Source organism: Oncorhynchus masou, chromosome 14 (genome assembly GCF_036934945.1).
Source record: "Oncorhynchus masou masou isolate Uvic2021 chromosome 14, UVic_Omas_1.1, whole genome shotgun sequence".
Taxonomy (NCBI): Eukaryota; Metazoa; Chordata; class Actinopteri; order Salmoniformes; family Salmonidae; genus Oncorhynchus; species Oncorhynchus masou.
Window position 1 is genome coordinate 28,674,579 of NC_088225.1, and position 16,021 is coordinate 28,690,599.

Consider the following 16,021-nt stretch of genomic DNA (forward strand, 5'->3'; position numbering starts at 1 on the left):
GATATATCATTAGTTTCACTCTACTGAGGCCAGCCGAGCTAAGCTGTTGTGTACTGTACTGTAGTGTAGTGGCCGTGTGATGTTTCCACCATACAGGCTGGAAAATAAAATAGAAGAGTCGGCTCAGTACAGTTCAGGCCAGAACACTAGTGTCAAAAGGGTATTCCAGTTGGTTTACAATATAGGCTTCCATGTGGTTATTATGTTTGTTGTCACAGCCTCCCTCACAGCCTGGTACGAGAAACGGGTCAAAATCTTCCTGACAACATGGAATCAGCTCCGGGTCTCCCTGGCAACCAACGGTATGAGCACAGATGATCGTAGCACAACTCTAGGGCTCTATTAATAAAGGAATAATATAAATATATACAATATTTTTTAAATATGCGCTTTGGAGGGGCACTCATGCATGATTTCTTAATCTGCTCTTTTGTGATTATAATCTGTGTGTTTTGGCTCTGCTCCAGGTGAGATTAAAATCCCTGGCGAGTTCTGCCGGGAGGACCTGGACCTGACCAGTGACTTCCTGGTTCTGTTGCCACGGCGACAGGGTCCCGGCCTGTGTTCCACGGCGCTGGTCAGCTACCTCATCGCCCTGCACAACGAACTGGTCTACTGCGTGGACAAGCACACTGGAGAGGAGACCAGGTGAGGGTGCTGTTGTCCTATCTCAGAGTAGGAGTGCTGATTCAGGATCATTTTTCCTTTAGGATCACAATAAGATCACTTGGATGGGAGGGGGCTGATCCGGGACCAGCGCTCCTACTCTGATACATATGGCCCCTGGTCTCATTAGGCTTGTTAGAAAAAATGCTGTATACATGGTCGGTCTGAGAGGGGATACCTAGTTAGTTGTACAACTTTATGCATTCAACTGAAACGTGTCTTCTGCATTTAACTGAGAGAGGTGTGGGGGGGGCTGCCTTAATCAACGTCCAAGTCATCGGCGCCCGGGGAGCAGTTGTTGTTAGGGGTTAACTGCCTTGCTCAAGGGCAAAACGGCAGATTTTTCCACCTTGCCGGCTCGGGGATTCAAACCAGCCACATTTTGGTTATTGGTCCAACATTTTTAACTGCAAGGCCAGTGGTTCCCAACCTTTTTCGGTTACTATACCACCAACTGAATTTTACTCTGCCCAGAGTACCCCCTCGTGCATTTTCTCTTGAGTCTTCCCAAGTACCCCTGGTTGGGAACCCCTGAACCCCTGCTGAACTGATAGAAAGCAGAAGCAGACATGGTTGATATCACCAGATTAAATCCCTCTTCCCCTTTCTCTCCCCCAGCTACACGGTGAGCCCGGCGGACCTGAGCGACCTGCACGTGATCCGCTACGAGCCGGAGAGGGATCTGCTGCCCTTGGTTCTGTCCAACTGCCAGTACAGTGTGGAGCGTGGCCAGGAGGCCCTGCATGAGTACGACCTGCCCAAGATCCAGCAGCAGGTCCTGGCCCGCTTCCTGCAGGGAAAGCCTCTCATCACTCTCAACGTGAGTCTGTCAGCACTCGGTCAGTCAAATGTACAGTTCTCGGCATCGACAAAGTTACTAAATGCCTGTGTTGCAGCAAGGTCAATCAATTTTAATTTGTAATTTTTTATTAAATTTTTCCTTTATTTAACGAGGCAAGTCAGTTAAGAACAAATTCTTATTTTCAATGACGGCCTAGGAACAGTGGGTTAACTGCCTGTTCAGGGGCAGAACGACAGATTTGTACCTTGTCAGCTCGGGGATTTGAACTTGCAACCTTTCGATTACTAGTCCAAAGCTCTAACCACTAGGCTACCCTGCCGCCCCTATCAATCAAATGTATTTATAAAGCACTTTTTACATCAGCCGATGTCACAGTGCTGTACAGAAACACAGCCTAAAACCCCAAACAGCAAGCAATGCAGATGTAGAAGCACGGTGGCTCTCTAGAAAGGCCGGAACCTAGGAAATAACCTAGAGAGGAACCAGGCTATGAGGGGTGGCCAGTCCTCTTCTGGCTGTGCCGGGTGGAGATTATAACAGAACATGGCCAAGATGTTCAAACATTCATAAATGACCAGCAGGGTCAAATAATAATAATCACAGTGGTTGTAGAGGGACACGCAAGGAGTCATCAGGCCAGGTAGTCCTGAGGCATGGTCCTAGGGCTCAGGTCCTCCTCCGAGAGAGAGAATTATAGGGAGCATACTTAAATTCACACAGGGTACATTGTTAATGTGACAAACTCTCTCGTAGGGTAACGCCAAGTTCATTAGCAATTGTCTAACAATAACAAATGCTATGAAATACATTTTTAAATATGCTCTTAAATGGTGCAACTACGTTCACGTATAAACATATGTTTTACTGAAGTTAGTGTGCGGTAGAGGTTAGACCAGAACTGTATAGATTTCCCTTTTTACAGAAACACTTCGCTGTCACAAGCTGCGTTTTCACATTCTGATCTTTTTTTCACTAATTGTTCTTTTGACCAGTCATATCAGCTCTGAAAAAGATCTAATGTGATTGGTCAAAAGACCAATTAGAGTAAAAAAGATCTGAATCTGTCTGCCTGTGTAAACGCAGCCAAATTGAGGTAAAGACAAGAGTTACTCTATGACCGTGTATTAGACAGGTTTTGATGTGTTGCTTACCGCCTCATACAGGGAATCCCAACCCTGGTGAACAGACACGACCGCAATTATGAAAACATCCTCAAGGATGTGAAAGGAAAGGTTCAACAGGTAAGTCACAATAACTCTGGTGACATGTTGTCACATGGTACAGTATGATATGAACGGGGAAATCTGGTATTGATACACTACATCCAATTTTGGAACACAACCCTGGCATGAGGTTGAGTTGACCCTGTTCTATGCCTTGTCCACGTCTCTGTCATTTCTCTTTGTGTCCCCAGGAGCCCCTGCCCATCCTGACCCTGTCGGCGCTGGCCGGGGAGCTGCAGTCATACAGCGAGGTGTGTGAGGCGCTCTCCACCGTGGAGGTGGCTCTGGGCTTCCTGGCCATGACGGGAGGCGAGCCCCAGCTGCAGTTGGAACGCTACCTGGAGGAGGTTCTGCAGATGGGAGACCAGACTGGCCCACACATCCTAAAGGTCAGCCTCCGTCCGGAGCCCACAGACTGTCCGGGTGCAGCAGTAACATGCCTCTGTGCCCTACACCCTGTTTCTTCCTCTGGTTAAGCAGCTTGCTGAGAGCCTAAAGCCTGATTGTTTCACTGCTCTCTCCATCTAGCTGGCTCCTCATTGGCTTCCTTACAGGAACCAGTAAACAGATGGACCCTTAAGAGAAACATAGCGACTTCGTTTTATGTCTTGTTGTCGTCAGCATTTTGTTGTATAGTTGAAGTCGGAAGTTTACATACACCTTAGCCAAATACATTTAAACTCAGTTTTTCACAATTCCTGACATTTAATCCCAGTAACAATTCCCTGTTTTTGGTCAGTTAGGATCACCACTTTATTTTAAGGATGTGAAATGTCAGAATAATAGTAGAGAATTATTTATTTCAGCTTTTATTTAATTCATCACATTGCCAGTGGGTCAGAAGTTTACATACACTCAATTAGTATTTTGTAGCATTGCCTTTAATTAGTTTAACTTGGGTCAAACGTTTTGGGTAGCCTTCCACAAGCTTCCCACAGTAAGTTGGGTGCATTTTTGGCCATTCCTCCTGACAGAGCTGGTGTTACGAAGTCAGGTTTGGAGGCCTCCTTGCTCGCACACGCTTTTTTCAGTTCTGCCCACAAATTTTCTATGGAATTGAGGTCAGGGTTTTGTGATGGCCTTTCCAATACACTGACTTTGTTGTCCTTAAGACATTTTGCCACAACTTTGGAAGTATGCTTGAGGTCATTGTCCATTTGGAAGACCCATTTGCGACCAAGCTTTAACTTCTTGACTGATGTCTTGAGATGTTGCTTTAATATATCCATATAATTTTCCTATCTCATCATGCCATTTATTTTGTGAAGTGCACAAAACCGTGCTTCACCGTTGGGATGGTGTTCTTTGGCTTGCAAGCCTCCCCTTTTTCCTCCAAACATAAAGTTGGTCATTATGGCCAAACAGTACTATTTTTGTTTCATCAGACCAGAGGACATTTCTCCAAAATTCAAGATATTTGTTTCCATGTGCAGTTTCAAACTGTAGTCAGCTTTTTTTAATGGCGGTTTTGGAGCAGTGGCTTCTTCCTTGCGATATAGGACTCGTTTTACTGTAGATATAGATACTTTTGTACCTGTTTCCTCCAACATCTTCACAAGGTCCTTTGCTGCTGTTCTGGGATTGATTTGCACTTTTCGCACCAAAGTACGCTCATCTCTAGCAGACAGAACGCATCTCCTTCCTGAGCGGTATGACTGCTGCGTGGTCCCATGGTGTTTATACTTGCGTACTATTGTTTGTACAGATGAAAGTGGTATCTTCAGACATTTGGAAATTGTTCCCAAGGATGAACCAGACTTGTGGAGGTCTACAATTTTTTTCTCCAGGTCTTGGCTTTCTTTTGATTTTCCCATGATGTCAAGCAAAGAGGCACTGAGTTTGAAGGTAGGCCTTGAAATACATCCACAGGTACACCTCCAATTGACTCAAATTATGTCAAGTCGGCAATCAGAAGCTTCTAAAGCCATGACATCATTTTCTGGGTTTTTCGAAGGTGTTTAAAGGCACAGTCAACTTAGTGTATGTAAACTTCTGACCCACTGGAATTGTGATACAGTGAATTATAAGTGAAATAATCTGTCAGGAAACAATTGTTGGTCAAATGACTTGCGTCATGCACAAAGTAGATGTCCTAACTGACTTGCCAAAACTATAGTTTGTTAACAAGAAATTTGTGGAGTGGTTGAAAAAAAGATTTAATGACTCTAACCTATGTGTATGTAACCTTCCGACTTCAACTGTAGCTAGCATATTATCAGTCAGTCAGCCTAATTTGGTATTAATTGTTGCCGAAAGTTAATACAACACATCCCTCGGTAAGCTCTTTCAAGACAATCCATTAGCAGTGATTTCATGTTTTCTGATGTGATTAGAGGTTATATTAAACTAAGGGATAGTTCACCCAAATTACAAAAGGACATGTTGGTTTCCTGACCCTGTCTATTAACGCAGTCTATTGACAAGGTAAGACAGGAATGCATTATGTGGTTTTGTTTACCTGGCCACTGTTTCAAATGCTAACCGTTTTAGCACACATCCAGTGCAATGTTGCCCTGAGCAGGTGTAGTCTGAGTCACTGTGTTGTACTGTTGTCCTCATGCAGGCCCTGAGCTGTTGTCCTCATGCAGGCCCTGAGCAGGTGTAGTCTGAGTCACTGTGTTGTCCTGTTGTCCTCATGCAGGCCCTGAGCAGGTGTAGTCTGAGTCACTGTGTTGTCCTCATGCAGGCCCTGAGCAGGTGTAGTCTGAGTCACTGTGTTGTACTGTTGTCCTCATGCAGGCCCTGAGCAGGTGTAGTCTGAGTCACTGTGTTGTACTGTTGTCCTCATGCAGGCCCTGAGCAGGTGTAGTCTGAGTCACTGTGTTGTCCTCATGCAGGCCTTGAGCAGGTGTAGTCTGAGTCACTGTGTTGTCCTCATGCAGGCCTTGAGCAGGTGTAGTCTGAGTCACTGTGTTGTCCTCATGCAGGCCTTGAGCAGGTGTAGTCTGAGTCACTGTGTTGTCCTGTTGTCCTCATGCAGGCCCTGAGCAGGTGTAGTCTGAGTCACTGTGTTGTCCTGTTGTCCTCATGCAGGCCTTGAGCAGGTGTAGTCTGAGTCACTGTGTTGTCCTCATGCAGGTGTAGTCTGAGTCACTGTGTTGTACTGTTGTCCTCATTCAGGCCCTGAGCAGGTGTAGTCTGAGTCACTGTGTTATCTTGTTGTCCTCATGCAGGCCCTGAGCAGGTGTAGTCTGAGTCACTGTGTTGTCCTGTTGTCCTCATGCAGGCCCTGAGCAGGTGTAGTCTGAGTCACTGTGTTGTCCTGTTGTCCTCATTCAGGCCCTGAGCAGGTGTAGTCTGAGTCACTGTGTTGTCCTGTTGTCCTCATGCAGGCCCTGAGCAGGTGTAGTCTGAGTCACTGTGTTGTCCTGTTGTCCTCATGCAGGCCCTGAGCAGGTGTAGTCTGAAACACTGTGTGGCCCTGTGGCAGCTCCTCACCTCACTCAAGTCTGAGAACATGCTGCGCCTCAAGAGGGTAAGACGACGAGACACCACACATTCACCCAGACAAGTCTTCACATCATTTTGTTAGGGTCATGTTTTTTTTACACTGGTTATGAAGTTGTTTGTCTGGATTACTGTTTGAGATGTGCTTGTATTATTTACAACATAAGTTGTAACATTGTGACTTAAGTTGTACTAACGTACAACATGAATTTAAACTAACCTTAGTTACACTAACTTACATAATGAATTTAAACTAACCTTAGTTACACTAACTTACATAATGTGATAAATAGAAAATGATCATAATGTCATGTTACACCCTAGTGTATATTAAAGCTTCTCTAACCCTCCCCACCCTCAGGACCCGTTTGTGGGGGTCTCAGAGGAATACAGGAATCCCCTGGGAGACGAAGACCGGAGGCTACTCACTACGTTCTTCACCAAGAGCAGCGCTGACTCGTTCCTGCTGGAGATGCATGAGTTTCTGCTGCTGGTCCTGAAGAGCCCCCGTGCCCCGACACATACAGGCCTGACTGGGGGTAAGCCAAGGGGATAACAGCTAGCTGGCATGGTGTAGTCTCTCTTGACACTCTTAGCGGTTCCATTTTTGATATTGTAGTATTGTTTACATCACATTAACATCATGTCTTAAGTACTAGTCAAAAGTTTGTACATACCTACTCATTCAAGGGTTTTTATTATTTATTTATTTTCTCCATTCTACATCACAACTATGAAATAACACATATGGAATCATGTAGTAACCAAAAAAAGTGTCAAACTAATTAAAATATTTTTTTGATTTTTCAAAGTATCCACCCTTTGCCTTGATGACTGGTTTGCACACTCTTGGTGTTCTCTCAACCAGCTTCATCTGGAATGCTTTTCCAACTGTTCCCACATATGTTCCCACATATGCTGAGCACTTGTTGGCTGCTTTTCCTTCAGTCAAATCAAATTTTGTTGGTCACATACACATGGTTAGCAGATGTTAATGCGTGTGTAGCGAAATGCCTGTGCTTCTAGTTCCGACCGTGCAGTAATATCTAACAAGTAATCTAACAATTTCACATCAACTACCTTATACACACAAGTGTAAAGGAATGAATACGAGTATGTACATATAAATATATGGATGAGCGATGGCCTCAACAGAATAGGGAAGATGCAGTAGATGGTATAGAGTACTGTATACATATGAGATGAGTAATGTAGGGTATGTAAACATTATATAAAGTAGCATTGTTGAAAGTGACTAGTGATACATTTCTTATATCCTATTTTTAATTACTAAAGTGACTAGAGATTTGAGTCAGTATGTTGGCAGCAGCCACTCAATGTTAGTGATGGCTGTTTAACAGTCTGATGGCCTTGAGATAGAAGTTATTTTTCAGTCTCTCGGTCCCAGCTTTGATGTACCTGTACTGACCTCCCCTTCTGGATGATAGCGGGGTGAACAGGCAGTGGCTCGGGTGGTTGTTGTCCTTGATGATCTTTTTGGCCTTCCTGTGACATTGGGTGGTGTAGGTGTCCTGGAGGGCAGGTAGTTTGCCCCCAGTGATGCGTTGTGCAGACCTCACTACCCTCTGGAGAGCCTTACGGTTGTGGGCAGAGCAGTTGCCGTACCAGGCGGCGATACAGCCCGACAGTGCATCTGTAAAAGTTCGTGAGTGTTTTTGGTGACAAGTCGAATTTCTTCAGCCTCCTGAGGTTGAAGAGGCACTGTTGCGCCTTCTTCACCACGCTGTCTGTGTGAGTGGACCATTTCACTTTGTCCGTGATGTGTACGCCGAGGAACTTAACTTTCCACCTTCTCCACTACTATCCCGACGATGCGGATAAGGGGGTGCTTCCTCTGCTGTTTCCTGAAGTCCACGATCATCTCCTTTGTTTGGTTGACGTTGAGTGAGAGGTTATTTTCCTGACACCACACTCCGAAGGAACTCACCTCCTCACTGTAGGCCGTCTCATCGTTGGTAATCAAGCCTACCACCGTAGTGTCGTCTACAAACTTGATGATTAAGTTGGAGGTGTGCATGGCCACGCAGTCGTGGGTGAACAGGGAATACAAGAGAGGGCTGAGAACGCACCCTTGTGGGGCCCGGGTGTTGAGGATCAGTGGGGTGGAGATGTTTCCTACCCTCATCACATGGGGACGGCCCGTCAGAAAGTCCAGGACCCAGTTGTACAGGGTAGGGTCGAGACCCAGGGTTTTAATGACGAGTATGGAGGGTACTATGGTGTTATATGCTGAGCTGTAATCGATGAACAGCATTCTTACATAGGTATTCCTCTTGTTCCAACGGGTGAGGGCAGTGTGATTGCGATTGCATCGTCTGTGGACCTATTGGGGCTGTAAGCAAATTGGAGTGGGTCTAGGGTATCAGTTAGGGTAGAGGTGATATGGTCCTTGACTAGTCTCAAAGCACTTCATGATGACGGAAGTGAATGCTACCGGGCGATAGTCATTTAGCTCAGTTACCTTACCGTTCTTGGTAACAGGAACAATGGTGGCCCTCTTGAAGCATGTGGGAACAGCAGACTGGGATGGGGATTGATTGAATATGTCCGTAAACATATCAGCCAGCTGGTCTGCGCTCTGAAGACGCGGCTAGGGATGCCGTCTGGGCCGGCAGCCTTGCGAGGGTTAACACCTTTAAATGTTTTACTCACGTTGGCTGCGGTGAAGGAGAGCCCGCACGTTTTGGTAGTGGGCCGTGTCAGTGGCATTGTGTTGTCCTCAAAGCGAGCAAAGAAGTTGTTTAATTTGTCTGGGAGCAAGACGTCATTGTGCCCGACGGAGCTGGTTTTCTTTTTGTAATCTGTGATTGACTATAGACCCTGCCATATACGTCTCGTGTCTGAGCCTTTGAATTGCGACTCTACTTTCTCTATACTGACTCTTAGCTTGTTTGATTGCATTGCGGAGGGAATAGCTACACTGTTTGTATTCGGTCATGTTTCCTGTCCCTTGCCATGATTAAAAGCAGTGGTTTGTGCTTTCAGTTTTGCGCGAATGCTGCCATCAATCCATGGTTTCTGTTTGGGGAAAGTTTTAATAGTCACCGTGGGTACAACATCACCACACTTGTTAATTAACTTGCTCACCGAATCAGCGTATACATCAATGTTGTTGTCTGAGGCTATCCGGAACATATCCCAGTCCACGTGATCAAAGCAATCTTGAATCGTTGAATCAGATTATTCGGACCAGCGTTGAACTGACCTGAGCATGGCCGTTTCCTGTTTTTGTTTCTGTCTATAGGCTGGGAGCAACAAAATGAAGTCGTGGTCAGATTTGCCGAAAGGAGGGCGAGGGAGGGCTTTTCATGCGTTGCGGAAGTTAGAGTAGCAATGATCCAGAATTTTGCCAGCCTAGGTCGCACATTCGATATGCTGATATAATTTAGGGAGCCTTGTTTTCAGATGAACCTTGTTAAAATCCCCAGCTACAACAAATGCAGCCTCAGGATATGTGGTTTCCAGTTTACATAGAGTCCAATAAAGTTCTTTCAGGGCCGTCGAGGTGTCTGCTTGGGGGGGATATACACAGGTGTGATTATAATCGAAGAGAATTCTCTTGGTAGATAATGCGGTCGGCATTTGATTGTAATTGTAGGTCACGTGTACAAAAGGACTTGAGTTCCTGTATGTTGTTATGATCACACCACAATTCGTTAATCATAAGGCATACACCTCAGCCCTTCTTACCAGAGAGTTGTTTGTTTTGGTCCGCATGATGCGTGAAGAAACCGGGTACATGTACCGACTCTGAAAACGTATTCCGAGTGAGCCATGTTTCCGTGAAACAGACTGTTTCAATCTCTGATGTCCCTCTGGAAGACAACCATTGCTCGGATTTTGTCTACCTTGAGACTGGACATTGGCGAGTAGTATACTCGGAAGCGGTGAGCGATGTGCTCGTCTACGGTGCCTGACCAGAAGACTGCTCCGTCTGCACTTCTGCGGCATCGTTGTTTTGGGTCGCCTACTGGGATCCGATCCATTGTCCTGGTGGTGGTCCAAACAGTCGTATTCCTGGCCGTAATGTTGGTAAGTTGACGTTGCTCTTATATCCAATAGTTCTTCTCGGCTGTATGTAATAAGACTTAAGATTTCCTAGGTTAACAGTGTAAGAAATAATACATAACAATAGTCTGCTGTCCAACTCATCCCAAACCATCTCAATTGGGTTGAGGTTGGGTGATTGTTGAGGACAGATCATCTGATGCAGCACCATCACTCTCCTCCTTGGTCAAATAGTCCTTACACAGGCTGGAGGTGTGTTGGGTCATTGTTCTGTTGAAAAACAAATTATTGTCCCACTAAGCGCAAACCAGATGGGATGGCGTATCGCTGCAGAATGCTGTGGTAGCCATGCTGGTTTAAGTGTGCCTTGAATTCTAAGTAAATCACAGACAGTGTCACCAGCAAAGCACCCCCACACCATCACATCTCCTCCTCCATGCTTCACGGTGGGAACCACACATGTGGAGATCATCTGTTCACCTACTCTGCGTCTCACAAAGACACAGCGATTAGAACCAAAAATCGCAAATTTGGACTCATCAGACCAAAGGACAGATTTCCACTGCTTGTGTTTCTTGGCCCAAGCAAGTCTCTTCTTATTATTGGAATCCTTTGGTAGTGGTTTCTTTGCAGGACGTCGACCATGAAAGCCAGATTCACACAGTCTCCTCTGAACAGTTGATTTGGAGCTGTGTCTGTTACTTGAACTCTGAAGCATTTATTTGGACTCCATTCTGAGGTGCAGTTAACTGTAATGAACTTATCCTCTGCAGCAGAGGTAACTCTGGGTCTTCCTTGAGAGACAGTTTCATAGCGCTTGATGTTTTTTTGTGACTCCACTTGAAGAAATTTTCCGGATTGACTGGCCTTCATGTCTTAGTAATACTTCTATACTCCTAATTCCTGTTTACAAGCAGGAAGCACCAGTGACTAGATCAATAAAAAAGTGAGGTGAGATGAAGCAGATGCTAAGCTACAGGACTGTTTTGCTTGCACAGACTGGAATATGTTCCGGGATTCCTTCAATGGCACTGATGAGTACACCGCACTGAGCTAAAGGCTAGATCTGCCACTTTCAAGGAGCAGGACTCTAACCCGGAAGCATATAAGAAATCCTGCTATGCACTCCAACGAACCATCAAACAGGCAAAGCGTAAATACAGGACTAAGATCTAAAAGTACTACACTGGTTATGATACTCGTCAGATGTGGCAGGGCTTGCAAACCATTACAAACTACAAAGGGAAGCACAGCTGAGAGCTGCCCAGTGACATGAGCCTACCAGACAAGCTAAACAACTTCTATGCTTGCTTCAATGCAAATAACACTGAAACATTCATGAGGGCACCAGCTGTTCCAGAAGACTGCGTGATCACGATCTCCGCAGCCGATGTGAGTAAGACCTTTTAAACAGGTCAACATTCACAAGGCCGCAGGGCCAGATGGATTACCAGGACGTGTATTGCGAGCATGCGCTGACCAACTGGCATGTGTCTTCACTGACATTTCCAACCTCTCCCTGCCTGATTCTGTAATACCACCATGTTTTAAGCAGACCACCATGGTCCCTGTGCCCAAGAACACTAAGGTAACCTGCCTAAATGACTACCGACCCGTAGCACTCACGTCTGTAGCCATGAAGTGCTTTGAAAGGCTGGTCATGACTCACATCAACACCATTACCCAAGAAACCCTAGACCAACTACAATCTGCATACCGCCCAACAGATCCACAGATGATGCAATCTCTATTGCACTCCACACTGCCCTTTCCCACCTGGACAAAAGGAACACCTATGTGAGAATGCTATTCATTGACTACAGCTCGTTCAACATCATGGTGCCCTCAACATCATCAATAAGCCAGTCGCCCCCCCCCCAGGTAGTAAGGGTAGGTAACAACACATCCGCAACGCTGTTCCTCAACACAGGCCCCTCAGGTATGCTTGCCAGTCCCCTCCTGTACTCCCTGTTCACTCATGACTGCGCGACTCCAACACTATCTTTAAGTTTTCCGGTGACAGAACCGTGGTAGGCCTGATCACCGACATCAACGAGACAGCCTTTGGGGAGGAGGTCAGAGACCTGGCCGTGTGATGCTAGGACAACAACGTCTCCCTCAACGTGATCAAGACAAAGGAGTTGATTGTGGACTACATGAAAAACAGGACCGAGCACACCCCCATTCTCATTGACGGGGCTGTTGTGGAGCAGGTTGGGTGGTGTCCACATCACCAGCAAACTAACATGGTCCAAGCACACCAAGACAGTTGCGAAGAGGGCACGACATAACCTATTCCCCCTCAGGAGACTGAAAAGATTTTTCATGGGTCCTCAGATACTCAAAAGGTTCTACAGCTGCACCATCGAGAGCATCCTGACTGGTTGCATCAGTGGCTGGTATGGCAACTGCTCGGTCTCCGACCGCAAGACAGTACAGGGGGTAGTGCAAATGGTCCAGTACATCACTGGGGCCAAGCTTCCTGCCATCCAGGACCTCTATACCAGCCGGTGTCAGAGGAAGGCCCTAAAAATTGTCAAAGACACCAGCCACCCTAGTCATATACTGTTCTCTCTGCTTCCCCACGGCAAGCGGTACCGGAGTGCCAAGTCTAGGTCCAAGAGGCTTCTAAACAGCTTCTACCCCCAAGCCATAAGACTCCTAAACATGAAATGGCTAGCCAGACTATCTGCATTACCCCCCCGTCCCCACTTCTACACCGCTGCTACCCTCCGTTGTTGTCATCTATACGTAATCACTTTAATAACTCTACCTACATGTACACTTTACCTCAACTAACCTGTGCCCCCGCACATTGACTCTGTACCGGTACCCCCCTGTATATCCCTGTAAAAACATAGTCTCGCTATTGTTATTTTATTGCTGCTCTTCAAAGGTAAATGATTTTATTTATTTGGTTATCTGGTTTTTGTGAAAATGTTGCGTGCTAAATGCTACTCAAAATGCTATGCTAGCTTTGCATACTCTTACACAAATTAGTCAATTTCTATGGTTCAAAAGCATATTTTGAAAATCTGAGATGAGTGTTGGAAAAGGCTAAGACTAGTTGAGAGCAGACAATTAACGTTGCTTATTTAATATTTTCATTTTATTTGCGATTTTCAGAAATGTTAACGTTGGTTATGCTAATGAGCCTGAGGCTTTAGTCACGATCCCGGATCCGGGATGAGGAGTTCCAAGAGGTTAATTACTGTTATTTCTTATTCTTATCCCTATTTTTTTTAAACTGTATTGTTGGTCAGGGGCTCATAAGTAAGCATTTCACTGTAATAAAATCTTTTCTAGTTGCTTATTTGACCAAGTCCATAATATGGACTTGGTCTTTTACCAAATAGGGCTATCTTCTGTATACCACCCCTACCTTGTCACAACTGATTGGCTCAAACACATTAAGAAGGAATTTAATTCTGTGCCAATCAGTTGTGACAATTCCACAAATTAACTTTTAACAACCTGTTAATTGGAATTAATTCTGGAATTAATTTTGATTAGTTTAACACCTTTTTTTGTTTACTGTATGATTCCATATGTGTTATTTCCTAATTTTGACGTCTACACTATTATTAAACAATGTAGAAATAGTAAAAATAAAGAAAAACCCTTGAAATGAGTAGGTGTACTAACACTTTGACTGGTATTGTACGTGTTTCGTAAGGGCCACAAACATCTCTTTTTGAGGCATGTTTGATGAAAGTAAAAATCACAAGCACTGTCTGGAAAACTTACACACACACAGGAAAGTGTAACGTGTGTCCATTATCCTCTCCTCCATTGTCCTGCAGCCTGAAAGACACCCTGGTGTCCTACATGGAGCGGAAAGACCTTGACGTTCCCCACGACGTGGACGAGTTGTTCCCCGGAGAGATCAGCCTGGCTCAGTACATAGAAGCCTGGAAGTTCACCGTGGCCTTCAAACAGGAGCGCAGCCAGAGATAGCTCAACCACCGACAACTGATTCTACTCTGCCTTTGTTTGCATCCCACATGGCTCCCTATTCCCTACATAGTGCACTGCCTTTTCTTCCTGAAGAGTCCAACATCATTTCATACTTGTATTGGTTTTTAGACAGGACAGTATGAAGTCAGGGGGACAGACTATGTTGGAGGAATGACGAGACGGAAGGGAGCATAGCCAAAGCTCCAACCCCCAGACTCCGCCAATGTAGTGCACTACTTTTGACCGACCAGGTTGGGGTGCCATTTCAGATGCAGACTTTATAGTCCCTGTATAGTGTATGTAAGGGCCACAGATATGTTTACAATCATGTTGAAGAATACACTTATGTGATATAGATGCATATGTTTTACACAGGAGAACATGAAATGAGTGCCTTTTTGGAAATGCACTTTCAAAGTGCCAGCAGACAGGTTCTACTCATGTACAATACCTATAAACTGTTTCATTCTGGTATCTAAAAAGTCAACTGTGATTTGTACTAAGAGTACAATGAGTGAAGGGGAGGAAGTTACGAAAGTTGTAGTTAGCAAATATTTGTCCATTTGTTTTATTAGTTGATAAATATGCTGCTGAGGGGAGGAAGGCTCATAATGTCTGGAACGGAGCGAATGGAATGGCATCAAACACATTGGAAACTATGTGCTTGATGTATTTGGTACCATTCCACCTATTCCTCTCCAGCCATTATCATAAGCCCTTCCTCCCCAATTCAGGTGCCACCAACCTCCTGTGATGCACAAAATGTTTGATTGCTGATGGTCTTTTGTGCACTTTTCCAATGTGAATTTCTCCGTCACGTAGTGGAGGGAAAGACTGAAGTCTAAATACCTAGACTTTTGGTCTTAGACTCAGGGATGCAACTAGGTGAGATGTTGGGCAATAACTCTGGGGTCTGACATTTTTATCTCAACCAAACAGCAATCAAGAAAATAATCAAGATTTATCATGGGTGATGTTTTCTAATGAGGGAAATGAGTTTGCACATTTCTGAAGCTACCTTGTTATTAATATCTACGGTGTCCCCAATGGAAAATGAGGTTTTATAATTCACTTTGTCCGTTAGGGCCACCGTAGATATCTATTTACATGGCTTTGCCTCAAGTGATATGTTTTGTCCTTTCATAATGGACTCATCTTCAATCATCTAGTCAGAAATTGCATGACAGTTTCCCCTTACAGAATCACTGCCTTACAGAATATGCTCATTGTATTTTGCACTTTAAGTTCCTCTTGTTGAACTTAAAGTTGGACCAAACGTTGTTTCTGTGTTTCATTTCATTGCTGAAGAGTGTGACATGCAGTGATTATTATGTTGAAACAAAATAAATTGTTTGCTTCTCAGCATTTCTTTTTTTGTTGACAATTTATTGGTCTTTCTTGCCGCCACTGAAGACTGTTAAAAATGACAGTAATTTGATCAAAGAACAGCGTTCGGTTCAAGACTGTGGATGTAGCAAAGTAACATTTAAAGTGACTGTCCATATTTGAGAGTCATAATCAAATGTATCTGTTTGTGATGTGTAACAGAAGATGAAAAGAAGATAAAACAAGCATAATTATTTTACTGACCAGGTGGTCTCCATCAGCCCAAAGTCAAAATGCAGGCAACAAACTCTGTTCTATTTCTTTATTTAGCACACAAGGCAGTCACACATTTGGACAAATATAAATGATATTTATTAGATTATGATAGTTGAAGTCTAAAACCAAAGTGTATTTGTTATATGCACAGGATACATGGTGTGTACACAGTACAATGAAATGCTTCCTTGCAGGTTTACCTCAACATTACAACAGAAATTAAAAAATAAGTAGAATTTAATGGAAAGGGAAGAAATGGGAAACACAAGAAAGGAAAAAAGTACTAAATCCTTAA

At 44.6% G+C, this 16,021-nt stretch overlaps 1 protein-coding gene across 1 annotated transcript in view; it reads left to right on the top strand.

The window, feature by feature from the left end:
• LOC135554692 (E3 ubiquitin-protein ligase rnf213-alpha-like) overlaps window positions 1-15,489 on the top strand; it is a 68,783-nt gene extending 53,294 nt beyond the window's left edge. The window contains 9 exon segments of the mRNA XM_064987115.1: window positions 219-302; window positions 468-648; window positions 1,285-1,486; window positions 2,632-2,709; window positions 2,883-3,080; window positions 6,077-6,166; window positions 6,500-6,650; window positions 6,653-6,677; window positions 13,971-15,489. Of these exon segments, the coding sequence (XP_064843187.1) occupies window positions 219-302; window positions 468-648; window positions 1,285-1,486; window positions 2,632-2,709; window positions 2,883-3,080; window positions 6,077-6,166; window positions 6,500-6,650; window positions 6,653-6,677; window positions 13,971-14,124 (1,163 nt within the window). The 3' untranslated portion in view covers window positions 14,125-15,489.
• The last annotated feature ends 532 nt before the right edge of the window (window positions 15,490-16,021 follow it).